The sequence below is a fragment of the Conger conger genome, chromosome 1 (genome assembly GCF_963514075.1).
Source record: "Conger conger chromosome 1, fConCon1.1, whole genome shotgun sequence".
Lineage (NCBI taxonomy): Eukaryota > Metazoa > Chordata > Actinopteri > Anguilliformes > Congridae > Conger > Conger conger.
Genome location: NC_083760.1, coordinates 24,489,756 through 24,515,917, shown reverse-complemented (window position 1 = coordinate 24,515,917; position 26,162 = coordinate 24,489,756). Strand labels below are relative to the sequence as shown.

General features: G+C 40.9%; 1 protein-coding gene across 1 annotated transcript in view; it reads right to left on the bottom strand.

The window, feature by feature from the left end:
* mdga2a (MAM domain containing glycosylphosphatidylinositol anchor 2a) overlaps positions 1 to 26,162 on the bottom strand; it is a 246,608-nt gene that overhangs the window by 148,705 nt on the left and 71,741 nt on the right. The window contains exons 2-3 of the mRNA XM_061247358.1: positions 14,244 to 14,383; positions 874 to 1,048 (exon numbers count right to left, since the gene is read on the bottom strand). Coding sequence (XP_061103342.1) covers positions 874 to 1,048; positions 14,244 to 14,383 — 315 coding nt within the window. The remainder of the gene's footprint in view (positions 1 to 873; positions 1,049 to 14,243; positions 14,384 to 26,162) is intronic.

Below are 26,162 nucleotides of genomic sequence, written 5' to 3'. Positions count from 1 at the left end.
TAAGCCTGGATACGAGAATTTTTAAAGCAAGCTACACTCAGTAAGCACTTTACTAGGTGTTTATTAGACTTATTTTGTAGTCTTATTGGTCTTTTGCTGCTGTAGCCTCTCCACTTACGGGGTGACATTAGGGGGCGGCATTGGCTGAGGTGGTATGAGCAGTCGTCTGGCAGTCGGAGGGTTGCCGTTTCGATTCCACCCTGGGTGTGTCGAAGTGTTCCTGAGCAAGACACCTAACCCCCCAAAAAATGTTCTTAATGAGCTGGTCGGTGCCTTGCATGTCAAACAATTGCCGTTGGTGTGTGAGTGTGTGTATGAATGGGTGAATGAGAAGCATCAATTGTACAGCGCTTTGGATAAAGGAGCTATATAAATTCCAACCATTTACTTAGAGCTTTGACACGTTGTGTGACGCGAGATGTTTTTGCATATCACTGTTGCAATGCGTGCTCATTTGCGTTACAGTCACCTTCCTATCAGCTTTCACCAGTTTGGCCCTTCTCCTCTGACCTCTCATTAACAACGGCTTTCTGCCAGCAGAACTGCTACTCACTGGCGTTACATACTGTTTTTTGTTTTTCACACCATTCTCTGCAAACTCTAGAGTCTGTTGCGAGTGAAAATCCAAGGAGAGCAGCAGTTTCTGAGATACTCAAACCACCCTGTCTGGCACCAACAATGATTCCACGGTCAAACTCACTTAGATCACATTTCTTCCCCATTCTGACATTTGGTCTGAAAAACAGCTGAACCTCTTGACCACATCTGCCTGCTTTTATGCATTTAGTTGCTGCCATATAATTGGCTGATTCAATGTTTGCGTTATTTCATGGGAACGTGATGACATAAATTCCTGAAATCTTGTTAACTCACAGTATACGTCCACCCGGATGGATTTGATAGCCGGCGAGCCCAGGCCGTTCTCTGCCTTGCAGTAATAGCGCCCCCCTTGGTGACGCTGGATGTTGGTTATGCGCAGGGTCTCGTTAAAGACGCTGGAGTCTTGGAATCGGTCCGAGGCGCTTCCCGCCGTCTTGGTCCATCGGATCTGCAAGGTGGACAGAGAGATACATAGAAACTACTACTGCTACTAGTATGTACAAGCTTGTAGTATCCTAGTTTGACGCTCTGACGAATGTTTCATACCGAAACGTTATTAGCCAAGGCCACAATTAATGGTGTTCATGAGGTAATGTCTCTCTTTTTTCTATTTAGTGTGCTGCCACCTCCATAGCTTTTGGTTCTCAGGTGGAGGTGAGGTGGTGACAGTAGCAGCACCTCCACTCCATTATCAAAAAAGATTGATTGAAGTCATCAATCCTAAGGTGTTAACTCACCCAACCTGGTAAGAATTGGATGTTAAGATGGACGTTTTTTGTTTGTTTTTGCCTGGTAGAATTAAAAGTAGCAGGCTCTACTGCACACAAGGACCAGAGATGGCTGCCCCTTTCCTGTGTACTACCACACTTTGTATGTATACACTATCCATGCGGCGGTATGAAATGCCAAGGTCTGGGTATAACAATAACGAGGCTATTGCAATGTGTCATTCATCTCACAGGAGATTATTCAAAAACATGGAATCTATCCTGTGCTGTAATACACAGCAGGAACTGGATACATCAGATACATAAGATGGATGTGCAATTTACTGAAGGTGCCTTGAATTTATATTGAGGTTTACCATGCAGCATATGTTAAATGTCTTCCCTAGTAAACTGTGAACATTTTAATTTCACAATCAAGACCAAAATGAGTGCAGATCACCTACAGTACTCCTACAGACTTAACAAAGCGGCTGTATCCAATCAATGTGTTTTAACTGAAATATTTTTATATATATATATATATATATATATATATATATATATATATATATATATATATATAAATAATCAAGTGCCTTCACACCCTTTTCTGTCTGATAATGACTGCTCACTGCCACCTACTGTAATTTCAGCAAATTACATCAACAGCAATTGGAGCGACAGAACGCAGACTTGAGCCAATATGACTTCGGAATGATATACCACTTTATGTCAGTATGAATATGTATGTATAGTTTCCAACCATGCACATACCCTAGGTCTGCAATGACACATAGCTTAATGATCTGCAAAGACAAATATTTATTTAATTACATTGTAATGAAAAACAGTCCTTGTGCATTGCCATGATTCTTATATAGTTTCTAAGCAATAACCACTTTACTGTTTTACATAGTCTGCAATAACTGAATTTGGTGAAAATAATAAATGAAGCAGGTTAGAAGCAACTGAATATTGTGGAAGCAACCGATCAGCAGATTTGCCAAATATTTACAAGTAATCAGCACTAATTCACAGTTAAAGCAAACGTTTTTACAGAGCAAATAAAATCACAATGAAAAATGTACAGATATCTGCATTTAAATAAACATTGTATGTAATGTTTGTATGAAATACTGGCTAAATCCATGCAAATAGCTTTAAAAACTAACATGTCTGCTTTATCATTATTACCATTACCATTTACACTTTCATTTTGTATACTTTTCACATAGCATTTATAGTGCATCATTCTCTGTCCAGCTTTAACTGCTTCTCCCTGAGTTTCCAAGAAATGCAGGTTTCTTTATTTACATTATGCAGCAGAATTAGCATTCCCAACAGAATAGCTAATCAAAGAGCTCCAGTGGTATAATACAACCAGCCAAACCTCTCTGTGGCTCCCTCTCCCTGTCTCTATCTTTATTTCTGTCTCCATGTCAAGAGATTCGGAAGAAGCGGGCTCGAAGGTCTGAAAAGTATTGTGGTCTGAAACTAGCTGAAAAGTTCTGCAAACCCAAGCAGTTTAAAGACAGCCAATGTAATACCACATTAATTCATATGGATGGCTTGTTTTGGTTCCTTATTTCATTTTTTGCAATTACAGGCAGACAATGGCGCACATATTTAAAATTTATGGGGATTTTTGAGGTAGTTTAAAATTTGAAGGTCAATGTTGACAAATAGGCGATACATAATGATATTAAGGATCAGATTAGAAGCCATGTTCACACTGATCTTCTAATGCATTCTTTCAGTAGGAAGGAAAAGCCCAAATGATTCACGATGATGAGTCAGAGTCGTTCAGAGATGAAACAGCAGCAAAACCAACCCACAGATGGTGAAGCTGCTGGTGCTGTGTGCGGATCGTGAAATGACCATGCTGTCTTGTCCCACTTTCATAAAGATACCAATAATAACCACGCAAACATATAGTGAGGGAACTACACAATATGCTAACAAATACGGGGGGGGGTTAAGCCTGGGTGATTTTCACTATTTGCAATCATGAAATGACCATGCTGTCTTATCCCACTTTCATAAACATACCAATTATAACCATGCAAACATATAGTGAGGGAGCTACACAATATGCTAACAAATACAAGGAGGGGGGGGGGGGGTTAAGCCTGGGTAGTTTTCACTGTTTGCGATGCTTGCGATTGTGAAATGACCATGCTGTCTTGTCCCACTTTCATCAAGCTACCAATAATATCCATGTAAACATATAGTGAGGGAACTACACAATATGCTAAGAAATGGACGTGGGGGGGGGGGTTAACCTGGGTCATTACACCATTCGCTATGCTTGCGGGCCTGCCGGCATTTACATATACAGTGTATGTGAACGCTTCTGTTTTTTTTCCCCGAAGTGCGGCTGCTTCAGAATGGAAAACGGCACTTTGAGATTGTTGCCGTGGAGGCCTCCGTGCCTGTGCCCTACGACGGCGTTGAGCGGAGCGAATCGCTCATTCATCCCCGGCGTGGCCCTGCTCAGCTTGTCTGAGGGCTTCCTGTGTGGCTGACCTACATTGCAACAACACTTCCCTTTATCAATACTGCTCCTTACAAATAAGGCCGTGCGTGGAATCAGGCCCAACTGCGGGGTTCAATTCAGAGAGGCGTCCAGGAAACACCGACCCCCCACCACCACTGCCCCCTCCCCCCGCCCCACAAATTATTCCCCCGCACTCGCTAATCGGAGGCTGCTTCACCTCCTCGTCCAGAAGCCACACAGGGCAGCCCTCGGCTCCCTTTAGGAATTAAACTGGAGGGAAAAATAAGTCTGGGATGTAACAGGGCGGCAGAAAGCCCAGGCCTAGGCGCCAAACGGCAAAGAAGGGGGGAGGGGGCGATCCATTTCACGCTTTGCTGAAGTTGGAGGCGGAATGGCTTTGTTTACATGCATATTTCTGTTGGTTCATTAGGGATAACAATGCACTGGAATTCAAGGGGCTTATCTGGACACTGGCTTCTTTAGGGAAACGGGGCGGGGTGTTGGGGTGGAGAAGGGAAACTGAGAACCTTCTCTCAGGAACGCTAACCCTTTCGGTGTAGATTTCCAGATCCCCCTCAGGAAGTAAGCGCAGGAGCTTACTAAGCGGACGGGGGAATATAAGACTTCAGCTTCCATTTTCCAGAACAGGGTTTCACCAGTGAGGGAAGGAGAGAGTGCCAGTAGCCAGGTGGTGGGAGAATGAGACAGGCGTTACCATTAATCTGGCAAATTCATTTTCCCAGCGCTGGGGTGCCGTTCACAGAGAATGAAGAAAACAAACTAGCTGGTGAAACTCTCTGGCCCTTATTGTAGAAAAGACAAACCATGACAGACTGGGCCTTGAGGACTCTACACGCATCATTCAGTGAGCAGCACGCAGAAACAAGGCAAATATGAATCCTTTTTGTTCTCCCTTGCAAAAAAAAACCTGAAATACAAAGAGAGTCATGCCACAGATGCTTGAGGTAGGCTGTTTTTAAGGCTCTGTTTCTTGTGTGTATTTATTCTGTCTTTTTGGCAGAGGCAATAAAATGTATCTCAGTAATATTTGAGTATTTATTCAAAAGATAATTGATCTGAGCTATTCAAAACAGCAGCCTCTATCACTTAAAGAAATGATGAGTGCAAAATACAATCTCTCTCGACATTTTTCCTATTGGCAGTCAACCGAACCGTCCAATATGAACCCATTCTCCTTTACACAACCATCCTCAGAGGTCAGTTCCATATACAAAGGTGATTGGTCCAAATGTCAAAGGCCCACCCGCATATTTTTTTGTGTTTTTGGTCTTAACATGTTTTGATCTTTCAATTTGTGTTCCATACTGATTGAAGTACAAATGTGTCATTTTTAATGCATATGCATATTTTAGGGTCAAATTGCTATTTTCCAAGCTGTTTGTAAAACGATTTCCCATGTGACAAGAGTTACAAGTTATGAGGTTTAATAATGCAGTATTTTTTTAAACCTCATATTAGCCATATAATGCTTATCCAGCATTATAACGTCATTGTCTGCACCCTTAGCAACCTAAAATACATAATATGAAATCATAATGTATGTTGTAGAACTATTTTCTAATAAATAAAGGTCACAACTGAATACAGGATTTTCCCCTAGGATTGTCCAGCAGCGGTGCACCACTCTAAAGATACAAATACGATGACACTCATTGTTGCACACGTGCATGCACAGCTGATTCACAGATGTTCAATGCTAGCACCTCGATTGCGTGTACCATATAGCCAATCATCAACTCTGTATGGAACAGTTGGAGTTGCGGACCGCAAGAGACTCCCAAAATGTTCCGTGAAACAAATAACACAGACGTTGCCTGTTAAATGTAAGCTTAAAGGCAAAAGGAAATGTGCTCAACCACGCATTAATAATATGGGAAACAATCCATGTTATAGTAGTGTAAGGCGTGGAAGTTTAGTGGACCGAGGGTTTTCTGAAGTTCCGTGATTGCTTTAGTCAGAGAAATGAAGATGCTCATATAAATTCAAACAGCCATTAAATTTAATTCGGACAACATAAAAGAAGGTCGCTAAAGAGCAGGCACTAAACCAGCTACCGTTACTCTATTTTCAGCCCGTCTCTCATCCTTCCTTTAGCCAAGAGGCGTCCCTTTACCATCTGGCCCAATCAGGATAACATTCAATATTACGTTCTTACGATCTTCACAAATGTACAGATGTAGCATGAAAATAAAGACCTACATATTACAGTAGTGTTAGGGCTGGGCGATATAACCATCGTGGTATAACAACTCTTCACCATGTCTGCATGCTTGTATGCATTTAGCTGCTGCCACATGATTGGCTGATTCAATATTTGCATTAAAAAGCTGGTTTACAGGTCTACATAATAAAGTGCTCAGTGAGTGTATGTTGATATATTTGTATTACTTTAGTCACTGTCCATGTGAACAACACAGAGAGCTGACCGCAGGAGGGAAATTGAGCTCTAGGGGCGGGGTTAGGGACATTTCAAAAAGCCTATGTTATTGCTCTTTGTGAAATTTATGTGTGCATTTTAGATACTAAAACCAGGAAGAGACCACTAATGCGTGTGGGCCTTTAAAAAACACCTTCCAGTACCATTTTGATATCCATCATTTCACATTGAGGTTATATTGGCTATGAAACCAGTCATCAGATATACGTGTGATTTGGATTTCTGGACAAAAAAAGAAGAGAGGGCATTTGTGAACTTGTGAAGCTAGTTTCATAGCAGCTGAACAGCATTGAATTTCTGCACATGATCTAAAATGAGTTTTCAGGCACAAGGAGTTCCTGAATAAATTCACAGAATCTCAGAAGCGGGGCTAGAATGAACACATTGTACCACAGTGACGGCTGCATAAAAGACGGTCACATGGTAAAGTAAGCGCTCATTTAAGAAAGGGGCCTGGCCTGACAGAAAACAGCATCACCTCTTTCACGGCCCATCATGAAGCAGGGCTGCCACACGTGCTTTATGGACTCTTGCTTATATTTTTCTGGGAAGACCTAGCAATTCATTAAGCTATCTCTCTGTTAGAAATGTCTCCACTTCCCTCTCAACATGTGGTATTGGCTATGCTAGCATTGCCACACATACACACAAACACACACATGCAAACATGCACAACACACACATACACGCACACACGCACACACAGACACAAGCACTCAGACACACACAAACACGCACAACACACACACACATACACAGACACAAGCACTCAGACACACACAAACATGCACAACACACACACACAAATTCTTTGCTTGTGGTGTCAGCTACGTATATCAGAAATGATATCTAACAGGACCAACATGGAGATAATAAGTGATGAAATCATAGCTGTCAGAGCTGGCAGCGTGGGACACACTGCACTTTTTCAGTTATTAAAAATGCATGTCACTTTCTGTGCTCCCTAGCACTACAGCAAGCCACCTCTCCAACCTGGCATTTCTGTGCTTCTATCTATCCCTGTCTCATTCCACATAATAGCATCATTCAATAACAGTAAAAACCAATAAGCCCATTTTCATTTTTAAATCTCAAAATAAATAAACAAATACATCACTCTTCCAATGCAATAAATTATTATTTTGAAATTGGAAAGGGTGATTTATACCTGGTATTTGCAGCAAGATTACCATGACTCTTAAGGGATTTTGTCTAGAGAATTATTTCTGGAGGCTTGCCCAAGCAAATCATTTGTTAAATAATGTTTGTGTTTTGTGTGGGTGTTTTCCAGTTTGTGAGTTCTATCTTTCTGACAGTTGTATTGGGTGATTGATTAAAGTAGCAAAACTGATACCATGGTAGAAATGGGGGATGCTTGTAGCCTAGTGGCTAAGGTACCCTGCTTAGTCTACTGTAAGTCACTTTGGATAAAAGCCTCAGCTAAATAACAAATAATTATTATAATACCTTATTTTCTTCACACGTTATTTCTGCTCTGGAGGTACTTATCTACCAACATTGAGGTGGTGCAGTAGTTACAGTAATACGTAAGTTTGTGATCACATGGTTTTGGATTTAAAGGGAAATGGATTAGAAATATCCTCAAGAATTGAACTGCAACTGGAAGATATTTTAAAATACCCTCAAGAAATGAACGGCAGCTGAAAGCAAACCCGCAATGCAGACAATGCAGAGGCCGAGTTGCACAGAGGACAGTCACCCACACATCTGAAATCCTACTGCCGCTCCAGATCGTTCCGGCACAACACGCGCTTTGATGGATGAGGGGGCCGTGCAGTTCACCCATCCACAAATCTCCACGTCATCCGTTGGCCCTGCTCTACTGATTGACCTCTTCCTTAGCAATACGCAACGCACATACATAAGAGAGTGTGTCCTCCATGCTGGGGGTGGGGGGTGGGGTGGGGGGGGTGACATGTGCCAAAATTAAGATGAACAACCACAACCTTAAATCGCAACGCTCAATGGAGTGATTCATGAGCAAGTACAACTTACTGTGCAATTCTCTACCTCTGCCTCTTTCCCAGCACTCTGTTCACTTAAACACTTCATGGTCGAGATGAAGCTGTGCATTGCTATTTTATTTTAAATTGAAAGTTCAATTGATTCTTCCATAGACAAATGCAGACTGGCCCACGTCACATCTGTGCAACCACCTTTTCCAAGCTCCGTGCTGAGGCCTTCGCAAAGAAATTTGTCTTGACTGCAGAGTCGTGTCATCTTAGTTTTTCAGTACAAATTGGATGCTTTCAAAGCGACAAACAACACAAGTAATTTCTCCCACTATGCGGGATTATCTCCATAACCTGCTGGGTGCATGCTGTTCTTTCATAAAGTGCTTTATTGGATTTTGTGAACTCAGGTCACAGTTGCCTCTTAATTTTGGCTCTTTTCATCTGCTCTTTCGCCATCGTGGTTATTTTAAGGAGTGCATTCGGGCCCTGCTGCAGTCCCCCGTAATTGGTCACCATGTCACAGGGGTACTTTGGCACCATGTGGTGAAGGGGTAATGAGATAATACCCTGCATGTTCAAGCTACGTACTGCAGTGTAGCCCTGAGCAAGTCTCTCCCTATGGAGTACCACATTCCCATGTTCTTGTTCGTGTTAATATTTGGATTGCCACCCCCACCTACTCCCCATAAAATGACAGCCACCTTCATAATATCATGATACCAGTCCTTTGATGGAGACGGAATGGCAATTCAAGAGCAATAGGTTGTGCCTATTTTGAGCTCAGCACCAAGAACACGGGCAGCGGAGTAGATATGTGTATGAAGGGACCTGATCTTCTTCAAGAAAACATGAAACATGTAGACAGTGTCCTTCACATTACTCTGAAGCACGCTTTTCTGTAACTGACATGAGAGAAATGATATTGGATTCCAACTGGCATTTAAAAGTAAATTATTTTCTATTCTGTGCTCTTGTGTCTACTCCATCACAAGAATTGGGCCCTACCCAGAACATAGCAGAGGGCTAGTAAATTGAAGGGCAGTGCTCTGCCACATTTCTTTTCCAGCCATTAATTTTCTAATGCAACTGCAGGAATTTTAACTGAATGAAGCGTATGCTTCCCAAGGCCTTTCACCGAATCTATATAAAGTAACCAGGCACACCAAGCTTTTAAAACCCACTTGCCTATTCAATGCAATTACAGCATTCAGTACACTGAGAAAAAATCAATAAGCGGTGTATTTATGGTTTTCCTTTGGAGAATATTGTGATGGCCTAGGCAGGAATTGCACAATATTTTTTTTATTGTTAAACGAAAGCGTTTTTGTCGAAGAAAAAAATCTGTCCAGAAGGTCTTCATGGAAACCAAACAATTACTGCAGAGACGGAAGGATTAGTTCAAACAATTACCTTCCTGCCATGTGCATCAACCTTTTTAAAATGAGCGCACAAAGTATCACGCAATCCAATTAAACGGCCCATAAAATGGCCACAAGACTCCATCCTGTTCAAGAATACTCGCTGTTTCTGCCCTGTATTTATACAGCTTTTTTCTGTTCCAAACCGCACATTAAAAAACAGGCTCGTATTACACATTTATAGGTATTTACAATGAGATCGACAGTAAATCTAGTAGTGGTGCCAATAATATGACTGCTCACCTCAGACTATTCGCAAAGCGCTTTTGAACCCGACCCCGGGTGGTTGATTGAAACAAAATGGCCAATATTTACTCAGCGCTGGCTGACAAGGCAGCTGCGTGTTCTCAAACAATGTATCCGACACTGGTGCGGCGTCAGGCCAGCTCCGGAAAAAGATTGATATGACAGGAGGCTGTAGGTGCAGTGGAACGGGGGGGGGGGGGGGGGGATACGGGGGGCATATACGGAAACACCTTGCTTGTAGGAGATAAGGTAGGAGAGCAGCTCGGTCTGGAGCTGGGGAAGAGCATTAGTCTCACATTTGAGTGGGCCCCAGGGTGGTCAGAACATCTCCTCAACCGGGCTGACACTTTGCTGAGACTGACCTACTCAAAGCCGCAGAGACCCGCCGCCTCTCCCCTCTAATTTCGAATGTTATCACAACGTGCGCCAAAGGGCCAATCCCAAGGAAAATCCTATGTGCCTCTTAAAATTATCGCTGTCCTACTGCACCTCCGTACTGTATGTGTCTGAAAGTAACTTAGCATAAAAAGGCTATTATGTGTAAAGCGAATGAAATACAAATACAGTTAGATAATCCATGTCAAAGCAGCCCAATGAAGCAGTCGATGAATAATAATAATGATGATAATAAGGGAGATCTGTTGGCTAAATACCATATTTTGCTTTGTCTGCTAAAGCACTGGCGTGGTGTAATGATGCCCTCTGTGATCTGGTAATGAATCCTTGCTTGAGTTCTGACTGTGGGTGGTAGCCTTGCAATAATTTGCCATAGCATTGCCAGGGTTGTCTCTATATCATTGCAGACCAATGACCTCCTATGGTCTTTTGGGAAGCTGCAGTCTACTCACAGCAACTACAGGTGAAGTATGCTCCTCTGTGCAATGACAGTACAGCTCAGCTGGTCCACTGCAGTATGAAATAAAGCAGGGTCCTGACAAGCTGGGCTTCAGTGGGGGGTACATGCTTTTCTGTGCTCTCACAAATCGACAGTGGATGTTCAATGAATGACTCAGGTCTGTAAATAACACACTTTGTTAGCCTCTGGGTGGCTCAACCTATAAAGATGCTTGTTCACAGCAAAAGCATGGTGTTCTCAGCCAGTCACACCATTGCTGGAAATGGCTGGAGAAGGTCCACATTGGTGGTGCAATTGGCTTAGCTTCCATGGTCTAGCTCTATAGGGGCCACACCTGCTCAGACCAGGCACCTATGGATGCATTAACTGAGAATATGCTGACCTCATTCTAACCCTGTGACGTGGGACGTGTGTGATTGGTGGTGCAGTGTAGAAATTAGTATGTACAAATGTAAATGTACACATAATATGGCAATTATCATTGCCATTGAAATTATTAATTGTGTAATCATCACTTTGCTTACTACAAGAAAGATGTAGAGGTGCTGGAAAAGGTTGAAAGAAGGGCAACCAGATTGCTTCCATGTATAAAAGATAAAACTTATGAGGAAAAATAAAGCTTATATCTTATAAATGTAAGCTTATATAGATGAGCTTAATCTCTTCAAGTTTAGTAAATGGAGACTTTGGGGGGATTTGATTGAGGCTTTTAATATTATTAAAGGGATTAACAAAGTGAACTGCATGTAATTCTTCAGGGTGAGCTCTGTTAGCATAATGAGGGGGCATAAATGAAAATTAGCAAAGGATAAATTACTTTACATTAGGAAGTTTTTTTTCACCCAGAGAGTGGTCACTGTGTGGAATAGCTTGCCAGGACATGTAGTGGAGGTCGGAACACTGGGGTTTTCAAGACCAGGCTTGATATGGTACTTGATACTATTTAGCTTTTAGGAAAACTAAGCAGTAGGTACACTTTAGTGGTAGGAAGAGGTAAGCATTGCTGGCCTGAATGGCCTGTTATGTTATGTTATGTTACATTATGTAATGCAAAAAAATCTCTGGTCTTGTTTGGTGTTTCAATATCCCCACCACCAGTCAAGGTGAAATCCCTATTCACCAGAATAGACATATTATTTATCCATAAATTTATCCAAATACATATACTGCATACTGTCAAATATCAAAACATCCTGATTCCAGGCTTCAACTGTCAGCGGCACATAAATGCCCTTAAATATGCATAGATCACAACAATGACGAAAACAATGAAGGGTCATTTCATTAACAGGGAGAGGAGGAACTGGTGTGACAAACCCACTTTTTTCTTGCCAAAAAATGCTCCATGTAGGAGTGGGCCGACACCTCTAGCCGCCAAGAAAGGACTGGAGTCAGGGTTGGACAAGGTCCAACAGTTTCATCAGACAGAAGCCTGGGAGGTCAGACTGAGAAACGTACAATGTGTTTATTGCACATCACCCTGAGCTGACATGAAAATAATTAAAGGCTGGTGAAAGAACCAATAATGTCCTGTTTAAGATGGAATCTGTCCTTCCTTTGCCTGGAGAGGACTTAATGTCTCTCAGGGGGAATGTGTCGCATATACTGACCAAAGCTCTGGTCCCACAGAGATACTTTGGCTGTTAATGACTTCCCATAACAAGTAATCTATAACAACCCATAATCATAGAACTGCAATCCAAAATTCTTGATTTCTTTGTGTGTAAAAGGTATAGGTATCCAGGGGCCCACCAACATGGTTTAACAAGGGTTAAATGAGTACAGGAGACCATGAATGAACTGCTGTTGAACGGTGTGACATTACTATAAACCCAGTATTTAATGTTGCCAAAGTCATCTTTTCAGAGAGCAATAAGTGATCTTATATGCCTTGCAGAAAAACAATAAATAGATGATGAAAAATGTATGCCTTGCTACATCAGGAGGAACATTTTCTATCGAGATTGCAGAATATGACTCATCTAAATGTCTTTCGTTTAATGCTTGCACCACAATATGAAACAGTCTGGCACAAGAATTTTGTGATGATAAAATACAATGAAACAATTGGATATTTCCCATTAAATTTCTCGGTGTATTCTGCTGACCACTGTTAATGTACTTTTCTTTATAGTCTTTAGAGTTCCCTTAAGTATCTGAAGGAGACCACTGTTAATGCACTTTTCATTATAGTCTTTAGAGTTCCCTTAAGTAGCTGAAGGAGACAGTGAAACATGAACACATCAGATCCGTACAGCATCAGTGGATGTGACGAATGCAACCTCTTTTAGTCGCTCATGATCTGAATGAAGATTCCAATTACCTGATTTCAAAGGAAACATTGGCTTTTCCTGGCCCCTGGAATGCTAAAACTTTGATCTTTCCTTCTTACATTCAATTAAGAAGACACAGAGTTGATGAAACGCTGAGTGACTGTCGTGGCAGTGAAACATAAATCCATTGTGTCGGAACATCTTGCTTATTCAAGGGAGATTGACCTTTTAATTTGAAACAGAAGTCGATATGCGTTATGAATGATCTCCTGAGGAGGGTGAGCACATATCAACCGGTTGTCCATCGATCACAAAGGGTGTTAAATATTAATTAAGAATAAATTGACACAGTCTATCCCTGAGACGTTATTAGTCAGATATAATGAATTTTATTGAGCAGCGTGAGTGGGACCATCCTTTTAAAATATCGAGCAAACATTGTGTTTTGCGCATGTGGTTAAGTTTGGACAAACCTCAGGCTGTGTCAGTATTGCTTCATCAACTGGGGCCTGACAATTGCCATGCCCTGTCCAAGATTACACCCAGGGCCATGTGGCTATGTGTAATATAACATAATCTAATTTAACTGCCAAATATAAAAGATACTCTGTGCAGACTGCATTTCCTGCCATATAAACAGTTGTATTCCTCCTCCTCTCAGCTCACATTCTCATTAGAGGTAAGATCTTTAATTGTGAGCATGTCAATGACAAACACAATACAAACAGGAAATGAGTAAGAAAGCTCAGCTTTGTGGTGCACATCAGAGAGATTATACTTTTCTTATGCTTTGTCAAGTATTGTTCACTGTACTGCCTCAACCTTCCACTTACAATACAGTTCCATGTCAATGCAATTCAACATTTTGAAAGCATAAAAAAATCAGTGACATGATAGCTACAAGACATATATACTCAGTGAGCACTTTATTTATTAGACATATTTTTTAGACTTATTAAGTCTTCTGCTGCTGTAGCCTATCCACTTAGAGGTTTGATGTGTTGTGTGTTCAGAGATGATCTTCTGCATACCACTGTTGTAATGCGTGGTTATTTGTGTTACTGTCACCTTGCTGTCTTCCTGTTCCAGTTTGGCCCTTCTCCTCTGACTTCTCTCATCAAGAACGCATAACAACTGCTGCTCACTGAATGTTTTTTGTTTTTCGCAATATTGTCTGCAAACTAGAGACTACAATACGAATGGTGCGCTCACCTGCGGTCGAGGGTGGCCAGTGACCAAGCAGGCCAGCTCCAGAGTTTCCCCTTCTCTGATGGTGTATACCCTCTCCGTGTACCGCTCCTCCTCGATGTTGCACGCATGGCCAGAGTGCACAATTCGGACAGTAGGCGGAGCTGTTGAGGGAAACCAGTCATGTGTCAGGCAAGCCCTGCATTAACAGTATCACTTTGGTGGCCTGCTCTTTTTAATATCATACATGGATAGGGAAAATGAATGAATGAAAGGCACCATGAGAAACATTAGGAAAAATTGCCTTGATTTTCTTTTTGTCAAGTGATTTGAGTGGACCTCTTCCAATGAGCCGCTTCTTGATGAAGATGCACAGGATCTCAAGATACCTAAGTGGCACTCCTTTTCTGATTATCTTGTACATGTTTGAGGGAACTGGAATTACCCACAGTTGGGAATTCCCATGGGCCAGTAGACTAAGCATTATCCAATCAGACACAACATACGTTGATGATCAAAGCATTCACAGTGACTCAGAATATAAAGCTCCTCTCCAGCAGAAAATAAAGGATTTGTTCTTAAACATAACTGCTATTAATGATTTCAAATCAATCAAAGAAATCTTCCATCTATATTTAATCATAGGGTCTCAAACAAAGTGTAACAATCACCTTAAAAAGATCTGCTTGGACAAGAAACTTTCATTATCTTTATCCGTATCAATTGGAGCGAATTCTAGGAGAATAATGGAGAGTAAGACAAAATAAAATTAAAAAACATTATTAGCCCAATTTAGACTGGAGGCAAAACTGCCATAATCGTATCATATTTCATTGCACCTTAGGAGCAAGCAGTACAGTGGGAGAGACTGATGAAGTAGACTTTTTTTCACCATTGATTTCCTTTTCTATACACGGCAGAACAAAAACCGGTGCAGCACATGAACTGGCGTAATCTTCGTTTACGAAGCATTTGCCTGAATCGCTCCAATCATAATGTAATTTCTCAAAATCAACAATGATGCCTTGACAGCATTCTGCTTTATAACAGCTGCATGGAAAATGATTTTAAAATTGAACAACATTGTACACTATGGGCCTAAGCAAAGGAAAAACTTGCTTTATCCTTTGTTACTCTGTCAAAAGGCAAACTCTTTGTTATGTTGCATCAGGTGATCACAATAAAGAGCTTGTCATGTTATTTCTTGGTTATTTTTCACCTGTTACATATCTTACCAGGGAGTGGAGCCCAGTAGATACCACATTGCCTCCCCCCTTCCGCCATGTTCTTTTACTCAATGCACCTCCCAGAGCTATGTAAGGGGGTCAGTGGAGTGTGGATTATCTCCAGAGGTTTGGTTCTGACCATGAATGCAATTTTACACATTGAGGCTGGAAACATTGTCTGGAAACATAGGGCCTATGGATAAAACCCAGTGGTACCTAGGTGGCAAAATAGTTGGGTAGTAGCAAGAGGGAAGGAAAAAGGGGGTACAACTTTTAAATTTTGTATTAAAATTATTTCTTTTTTATTCTTGTTTATTAATTTACTTTTTCTTCTCTGTTTGATGTGTTACCTCCCTCTCAAAAGGCTTCATAGTGATGTTTTTTCTCTCTTTCTCGCTTGAAATAATATGTGTTATACTATAATATATATTTATTATTTCTTTATATATTCATCACTCTTAGACATAACATTTCCTAGTCTCACTGCCCACAGCAAGAAGTCTCGGATGGGAGGTCCAGCAAGTTAAGCATCTGGAAATTCATGACATTAACAATTGGTTTGTTAAAGGAACATACTTTTGCTGCTATATAGAGAGTTTAGGATCCGCTGTCAACAATGTGTAAGCTGAAGATTCATAAATTCCAACTGAGCTGAGTGATTCTGTTGGATGTGTAGCAATATTTTCAGTTAAATGGATTAAATTGTAAAGGCAGTACACCAGAACATAAACAACATAAGTCATATATTTTCCCTCTACACAGGAGTCCATAATATTGTTTTTGTTATTTAGCTGTGATGTATTGCACCCTAGAACAAGATAAGCATTCACAAACTGCGTAAACTGGTGAGTATAGGACATATCAGTATAATGCTGAATGTACTATACATACCTGCATTCACTCATCACAAAAACCATATTCATCTGGCACATTTTCCATAGACACATTCACTACAGTGCACTGCAGACATCCGACTCTTGTGAGAATTATTTCCGAGAGACTGGTGGGAGTGGGAAGTATGGGGGATGACGACGACTCACAAACAGAATAAAAGCAATACCAGGTTTGGATATACTGTAAGCTGAGACTGCACATTTGTGGCACCATATACGAGAAAGTTCTGCAAAAATGATGATGCACAATATAGGATCGAAATCTTCAATCCAAAACTTTTCACATTACACATTGCTGGAAGTTTCAGGGACAGTTCATTCGTATCAATGTCTCAACTTTGTTGAAATGACTACAGTTTTCTACTGCATTATAGGTTATTTGCATATATAAAGTAGATGATACAGTATACATTTCTAATATAAAATTAGCAAGGATTTGTCAGCATGCTCCACACACCCTACTATACAAGAGCTCAATTAAGCATTGGCTTCACATTTTAACCGTCAACATTGGATTTCTGACAGATTCAATCTCTTTCCAAACCGAAAAAAAAAAGAAGACAGTGGCCTCAGCAGCGTCCTTTGGGTGCTAAGAACTGCTCGTCAACCATTTGGGAACAAACCGCAAAACAAATCTGACAGGGGATAGGTCAGTGGAGCTTGTTTGAATTCAGCAGCCAAGGAAAACAGAGGTGTTCTTCTGTTCCAGCTGCCTGCAATTTCCACTGGCCTAGTTTCCCCAGGTCTATTTTCAGAAAAACAAGCTTGTTTCCCCCCACGACTCCTGTAATGTTCCATAAAGTGAACCACCGCCACCCCCCACCCCAAGTCTCTTCCTGCCTTCTGCCAGGCGCATCACCCCGAGGGCCCCCAAGGACAACAAACGGTGGCATCCAATCATGCTCTCCCCCGAGCTTAATGGCTGTGGGGCACAGGTCACAGGAGTGCTCCCTGCCAGTAATTAGGGCCCTCCCGAATTGTTTGTAAAGGTTTCGGTTTCAGATTTGGCGTCGGCTTAATCACACTTCTCCTTTGAGGTGCGTCACTTGGCTGACAGCTGGGAAGGAGGAAAAATGAGGGACAAACTGGGATGAATGACAAATCAGATGCGAGTCAGAGGTCTCTCCAATTACACCTGTTTCGGGAACGCTCCAGGAATTGCGATACGTTTTCAGAGATGAGGGTTATGATACCAAGAGGAACAACAGCACTGATCAAAAACAACACTTTCCACTGTTTGTTGGCCTGACAATTCTGGCAGTTATGGCTTGATTTGATCACTTCATTCTCTGTTTGGTTGGGGCGCAACAGCTCATAGTAGGGAAAAAAAGACAAATTGAAATAAGTTGAAACAGAGTGGTGTGTCAGGCTGTGGTTTGTATGTTGTGCAGAAGGGTGTTCAATTATTGTTTTCAACAAAATAATATTTGGTCATTATCCTGGAGCAGAATATCCTTTTAGTAATGAAAACATTTTACCGGGGAGTCCTCATTCCACACTCTGGCTGACTCCAGGTGCTTAATGAACGTGACTTCATCAGCCAAGCAGGAGAGTGCTGCACGTAGGAAATCCAATGGCAATTATGCAAATGACCAGCTCTCAATGAGGAAATCAACCAGAAGAACAGACAAAAAAATGATGGGATACACGCTTCACTTCCAATAAAACTAAATCCAAACAATACGGGGGAGCTAGAACCGAGGTGATATTGCCATTCTGTGATATTCACTTTGACTGAATTTATAATGTATCTATTTATTGTCAAAGAGTAAGCACGCTTCACTCAAATTCCTCCAATGTTTTCAACTTTTGGCAAAGAATGTATGTGTAGAGTAATGTAAGTTATAGATCTTTTCCTAAACTAAAAACATGAATAATTGCAATGAACAATGGTTGCATACAATAGTATTAAGTATATGCAGGGGTGGAAGTTTAGAATTTTTGGCTACTGCTGTAGAGGTTTTGCTTGCCCAGATACATTTTCACTAAGCCAAAATACACAACTTAATTTTAAAGCATAAAGAGCAAGCATTAGACATCAAATTCATCTAATCAAATTACATGTAAACATCACAAAAGTAATTTTTTGTATAATATATTTTCAATTTCAAAATAGCATATATAATTTTTTATAGTCCTCCCACCCACCAAACCCACCTCTGAAATTAACCTTTTGCTAGTTAAGGTATTTATTTGCCACATTCATATTTATACAAACCATTGGATAACTGCATGATTAGTTAACTAATACAAATACATTAACTGTTATTTATTTTCATTCCAATGTGACTTAGCAATAACTAATGTAGTTGTTAACATGAATTATCCCACAGGCTAATGCTCTCTTTTTTTACTCGGTGTTCCTCTAAACCACTCACCTCGGGCGATCGCGCAACCTTAATTTCCAGCTTAATTGTCCCATGTACGTAATAATGCTATGTGCAGTGACTGTTGTTACGACCCAGGCCGTAACAGGGTATAGAAACCCGGAAGTGAACAAAGAAAGCTGTGCAACTGTAAACAAAAGCTTAAGACGGCTTCTGAATATGCCGTACTCCTGAGGGTTTCTGTGGGCCTTGCTTACGTTTCAGTTTTTTCCCTTGCCCGGGGATCGGTGTTCAATGCTGGAACATGCCTCTCTTGTACAGGCTTCTCACTGCAGAGTTGAGGTACTGGCACACGCATCACATGCAGTCGTTATTCCCAAGTGCTCACAGAGAGGGTTTCACAAGTGAAATCAAAGGCACAAAGACATAATCCATCCAAAAATGCAGCAAGTAAAACAACGATGCTGTCTGTTCATTATTCTGCACCACGCAGCAATCAGACAACAAACAAACATCCGTTGGCTATAGCTACTGTACTTGCACACAAAGCAGCAACGCGTCTCAATCAATGCAGACTTCTTCCGGCGGCAATACCCTTGTTTTTTGGAGCGCATATGCTGTGTCCCTAGTGATATCAACGAGGGTCCAAGTGGATCACACCTCTTCAACTTCCGCCATGGTGGCAAACCAGTGGGGAGAGGGTTGATTCGATAGCAGTCACTAGAGAACATCAGCTTTCCCGCCATGCATGAGGAAAAAATAAACATCGCATACTGTCGGCCCGCCAATGCAGGCCAAATGGGATTTGGTTGCCTTGTTAATAGCGAGTCTACCAGGACAGAGTGCCAGTTTTTTTTCCCTTGGAACTGAGAAAATGCAAATGCAACACACACATTAGTATGAAAAGCAGAACAGCTGGGGCTTGGTGGAGTATGATTTAATGTGTCCAACCATGGGAGATGCTACCAAGTTTTGCCCACCTCTATGTTCTCAGTGATTTGTGCATGTTTACAGTATGTGCGTGGGTTTACTTCCTATCCAAGTGATTTTAGATGCTCTGGCACATTAGTGGAAAAATCGCATCCATCCCCTGCGTTCTTCACAGTTTTTGCGAATCCTTTCAGACAAGCTCAGTGGCACTGTATTGCTAGGCATATACACTCAGTGAGCAATGTATTAGCTCGACCTCTACACCAGCTTGTCAATGCAGACATGTAACCAGTCAATTATGTGGCAGCACCTAAATGGATAAAAATGTGGTCAAGAGGTTCAGCTGTTGTTCAGAACAAATGTCAGAATGGGGAAGAAATGTGATCTAAGTGACAAAAACGAGTTGTTAATGAGGTAAGAAGAGAATAACCAGACTGGGGAATCTGACAGGAAGCTGACAGTGATGCAAATAACCACACATTACAACATTGGTATGCAGAAGAGCATCTCTGAATACACAATGTGTCAAACCTGTACGTGGATAGGCTATAGCAGAAGAAGACCAATACATCTAAAAAGATAAGTCTAATAAATACCTAATAAAGTGCTCACTGAGTATGTTCCACATACTAATGTATTTGCGCAGTATTTGACAAAGGCTGATACATTTTGTTCTCTTGCCTTGGCTGTCCAATCCAATGTTAATGCAAGAAGGGTTTTTAAAGCTTCTAGTTTCATCTGTCCTTGGCTTTAAAACATATCTACCTCTCCATGCCCTCCCAGGCCTCTGGGGAATAAAGTAGCACAAAGGGTATTTCTTAAGCTCCAAGGCCATGGCTAAAGTATGTATACAGAAAGGTAAGGAAAGGTGAACTCATGTGAGACAGGCCCAGTTTCTTTCTTTTTGCTGTGAAAGTGATATAACCTTCTGAACACTACATGATATTATAGAGTGAACATTTTGCTGCTGGAGATTGCAGCTGTTCCTCCTTTTTTGTATGCTTGTGTACTTTGTGCGTGCCTCCTGTAGTTTCCAATGTCCTTTTTGTTGTAAATGCTTGGGTTTTCACAAAAAGACCCCCAACGGTTAACTACTGTGAACATTTCAGACTGCTTTTTATGTATTGATCCAAATAGCTTTTTATTAATGGAGGTGTCATAGAATTTGCCCTTTTTCTTGTCATAGATGGACTACAATTATCACGGTAATATATCACGCTTTTTTATTTTATTTTATGTACAGTATATACACTCAGTGAGCAATTTATTAGGTAGACCTGTACACCAGCTGGTTAATGTAAATATTGGATCAGCCAATGTGGCAGCAACTAAATGCATAAAAGCATACAGACGTGGTCAAGAGATTCAGCTGTTGTTCAGAGGGAAGAAATGTGACTTTTGCCCATGGAATGACTGTTCAATGATAGGCTATACTTTTAATACTTGTGTTTTTATGTGAAATACATAATATTCTGGCCAATAAAACACAAATTTCCCTGGACATTTAATTGCACCATACCCTCAAACCATACCCCAAAGACTAGAGACACCCATGTTTTTATGTAATACAGCACTATAGTCATTTTTCTTGCCTTCATCACCCACAATTGGAATGGAAAAAAATGTCCATCTCTGAAGGCTAAACAAATCTCAGTCTGCATATTAACTGCATTGCCAAATAACAGCATCTAAAGTTACTGTCAGGTTTCGGAAAAGAGGAACCAATCGCAGACTCAAGGATAACGTGAACAAGGCAGGCTTTAATGGCAAAGGGCAGATCCAAAACATAGTCAAAAAACAGGCAATGGTCAGAATCCAAACAGACAGGTACATGCAAGGCAGGCAGAGTGAAGTCAGGAAACAGGCAGAGTTCAAAAACAAGTCCAAACAAGCAAAGATACAAGTACAAAAACCAAAACACAGAGTCCAAAATCCAGGCAGAGATCAAAATCATGAAATGCAAAAGCAGAGCAAAGAAGAACTAGACAAAAAATAACAGGGCACAGGTACAGGGTAGAGGAAGCTAGAACCAGGGTAGGAAACAGAATAACAGAAAGACAAACTAGCAACAAGAAACTGAAAAGGACAGGTTTAAATACAGTAACAAATTAACTAAACGATAAACAGGTATCAGTACTGGGGAACAGATAATGAGAACAGCCATATGTACATATATGGTATGGGAGGCGGAGACACTAAATGGGGAACAGGTGAAATTAATGAATGAAGTGAGAAGTGAGCTACTGACTGTTCTTTTCTTGTTTTCTGTTTTGCTCAATTTGTTGTGAATTTTTGAGTACATTTTCAGAACTCTTCACACAGCAAAATAGCACTATGTGGATCAAACTGTGAACAATATTGTCATTGCTTTGACAAAAATGCATTCAATAGACAAAGTTTTCAAAAATCTTGAATTCATTTCTCAGTGGTACATTTCTACAGCCCAATTTGCAAATGCTTGCACTCACTATTTCAAAACTGAAACACTCAAATTCAAAACCTAACATATCGGCTAAAATTTGAGTGGATAGCAATTTGCTAAGCCACAATTGCTATTTTGCATTTGCATTCAGAACCCAAAAAACTTTTTTCATGACAAAAACAAAGAATTATATTTATTTGAGTGTGTGTGTGTGTGTGTGTGTGTGTGTGTGTGTGTGTGTATGTGTGTGTGTGTGCGTGTGTGCATGCTTCTGTATCTGTGTGAGTATCTGTGTGTATACTTGTCTGTGTCTGTGTATGTGTGTGTGTGTGTGTGTGTGTGTGTGTGTGTGCATGCTTGTGTGTGTATGTGTTTGTAAGGGGGGAAGTTATATACTGAATACTGAATACTGAAAATACTGAAAATGGAAGGAGGAGCCAGTGCAAAGCCAGCAAAATAAAATGACTGTTCTGCTTCTGGAGTTCTGACAGAGGGTTGTGACTGGATGGGTTCCATTTTGGGATCTGTCCATGGGACTGAATGCTGATGAATCTATTCTTAGTGGTGTTGAACCCCACAGGGAAAGCAGTGGGAATGGGCGTATGGAGTCTTCACTATTCACTGTACTGTCTCTCAGGTTTGTGTCCTCACAGTCTGCACCAAAAAAATATATGATTTTTAGAATAAAAATATTTTTCACTACCTGGCTGGTGTTTCATATAACATGGTGTGGTTTCCATTTCATGGAAAATAAAAAATTTAAAGTTGGCTGACATGCCTATGAAGGGTAATCGGACTCAAATACAATTTGCATAGATTCTGGGAAGAGAAAATACAAAATATGACTAGTAATTTGCAATTATCAGTATAAATTGTATGATGCCTCATCATGAACCAAAAATATTCTAATAATGCTGGAGTAAAAAAATGGGAACTCATTCAATGAAATAATTCAATATTCCATAAAGTGGCCCTTAATCCCAGCAACATTCACATTCAAAAACATCATTACACACTTTATGTCTATTTAATATCAATGGTGAGGACTGAGGCAGCCATTCAAATGTAAAGCAGGCAGTAGTACAAGGAGACGAGTCGCTGTGAGTAAAGTTTGCCTTGCAGATATTGAATTTTAATTCTACAAACAAAATGCCCAAGGACCTACTGCTACAACATCACAGTACTGCATCATGACAACTGAAGCTGTATCAGTTCAATACAGGAAATGTTTTGTTTACAATCTGTCTCCGTGCATTAGATACTGTATCTAAAGGCTACACCAACAGTCCCATGGAATTTTACATCTTATAAGCATCAGCTCAGCAACAGCTAACAAGAATAGCATATCACCTAAATACAGAAATGCACAGTATAACCCCAAAGCATGTAACTCTAGTTAAAGAGACCACAATAAATAAATCTTTATAGCAGGGGTTATATACTCTATGTCTATAAATATATGGGATATATAACACAAAATAATACAGAAAGTGGCCTTTTTTTGGACTGCATGTAAATTAAGAAACTCTGAAAATTCTGCCTTACAAAAGGTAATCTTGTAAAAAACATTTTGACAGTAAATGCCACAGAGTATATGGAGCGCTGATTGCATTATGCATGAGCCGGACAATACAAAAGGAATGTGTTCCAGCTGAATTTGCCACAGTGGGTCTGCTATCCTATCTACCCTACTGGCTCTGGGAGGTCTAATTCACCAGTAATCTCCTGTTACAGTTAGTTCCTCTCCCTCAATCGCTCTAATCAGGCATCTGCAGGGGGAGGATAATAGCCATGACTGGCTGGCCCAAGCCACCAGCTCTCTCATCACCATTTTGATGTACATGGCAGGAGGTGGCTGCAGGGGGCTTTTGCTGCCCAGCCCAGTCTCACTGAGTGCTGATCCGCTCCTATTTGCGTGAGGACGGCACCTCCACACACAATTTGTCAGATGGCGAAAGGGGGTGGGCCGTACTTGAATCAGCATAGCAACCCCTCTCGTTAATGTTGCGGGCCTAACTGGCAGCACCCAACCAAGCAATGATCCAGCCACTTAATATACGTACCTAACCGGCCAGCCGTCCACCTCACTCTGACAAACAATGAAAATACAATTACAAATGTGAACCCCCAAAGTCACCAGAGATTGGTAGCAAGTGCAGAAGTAAGGTAGCATGTGCTTTCAGAAGTACAGGTGCTGAATCTGGATGGAAGGAGCAGATCTCTCCAACAACCTTGTTCAAGCAACCCTACTCAGGTTACGTACAGTATTTGCATATAGTTTGCTTAGCCAACACGATACATACAAGAATGTCCTATTAACTCAAGCTGTAGTTTAAACTCAAGTCTACATGATTTCACAATGGATGTATTCTAGTGGAGTTGATATAACACTGAACATACAGGGTTGATGCCGGCAAGTTGCAGACTATCACAGGACTTTCTGTATGAAATCCGGTCTTTCACTACCTCCCTGCGTCAATCTCTTCTGTCTCTCAGCCTCTTAGCAGAGGCAACCAAATTTTCTGCCAAGATTTCCTGTGACTTTGTAGAATTCATTGTGCCATTGATCTTAAATAGTGCCCCTGCACCACTGGCAGCAAAACATCCCCAAAACATCAATGACCCACCACAATATTTGTCAGTGGTCGGTATGAGGTGCTTCTCCTTGTATGCATTGCAAGACATTCATGAAAGAAATTAATAAAAGGCAAGTTAACAGTGGACAACAGGTATTTTGACAACAGGTGCCACAAGTTAGCAAATTTGAATATTAACTACACTTTCTGCAGAGTTAAAGAGAAGAATCGAGCGTTCAACAAAGCCACGTCATAAAGAAAAATTGTCTATGTTCACAACTCTTTATAGCCTATTCATTCATGTATGTTACCATCCATCTGCAACTGGCTGGTAAAAATTATTCACATAAAAAAATATACTCACCGAGCACTTTATTCACTTATAATCATCCTCTATCTACATGATTGTATGCCTTGCACTGCTGCCACACCATTGGCTGATTAGATAATCGCATGAATAAGGAGGTGTAATAAAGTGCTTTTTACATTGAAAAAATAATATAGTGTAATGTCTCCAAAATCACTGTCCTTGGTATTCACCGTTCTTCCATTAAATGGGTATTTTACAGTAGACTGTTGAGTTAAAGTTAAAGACTTAACTCAAAGACTTAGAGACTCATGCCCTCAGATCGAATCTGGGTCACACCAGTGCCGACTGTGGCCGGTATCCACATGTGCCATAGGAGACTGAGCTTCCCAGAGTATAAGGTCCAGTTTGACAGGAGTCCTTATCCTTATCGTGTAATTGCCCTGTGGTCGATTTGGGTGCCAGTCGACTGCATGAAAAAGGCACATATGAAAGTTCCTCCTCAATGTGAGTTTAGCTGTAGTCAGCAAGCATATTTAACATATGTAATGTGGCCTCACCCATTGACTTGTGTATATTGGCTTTGGGTTGTAATCATTACAATTACAGATGTTTAAGGAATAAATAAAATGGCCCGTATCAATTTTTTTACAATGCAATTATTTGCTTTTGCGGTGTCTACACCTCCTCTCTCTGAACTCAGGAATATGTGCACAAAGGTGGGGAAACCATAAACAGTCAACTTTGGCACAAGCCCGAGACTGGGGATTAGCTGATATGGAACTCCAATTGCCCAGTGCAATCAGGAACCTCCAAAACCTTATACACCGCTAACCCTTCATTAGTCTAAAAATCACTGCGTATTAAAAAGGCATTGAAGGCATTCTGCAGTCAACCCACAGTGTTAATACACAGGCAAGAGTTGGAGTCTAATTTAAGATTAACCATGTGACCTTTCTGGATAAAGTGGCTTTGGACAAGATCAACTTTTTAGAAAGATCAGCTTGTCTACAGCCAGTCCTTTTTCTCCCAGTGGGCAAGGAGTTGCGCTTGATTGGACTTCACAGTCCCTCCTTTTTGATTTATGTAGGCCTGATGGAATTACCATAGTGAAATTAGTCATTATCTTTCATTGCCACCGTGCTAATTCTGGGAGGTCTATGGGCGCAAATGAGTGCAGTTTGGCAACTGCTTTTCAGATGTCCTGTCGTTTTTAGTAGTCAATATTAATCACTGCTGATAACCTACTTATTCTGAATGTG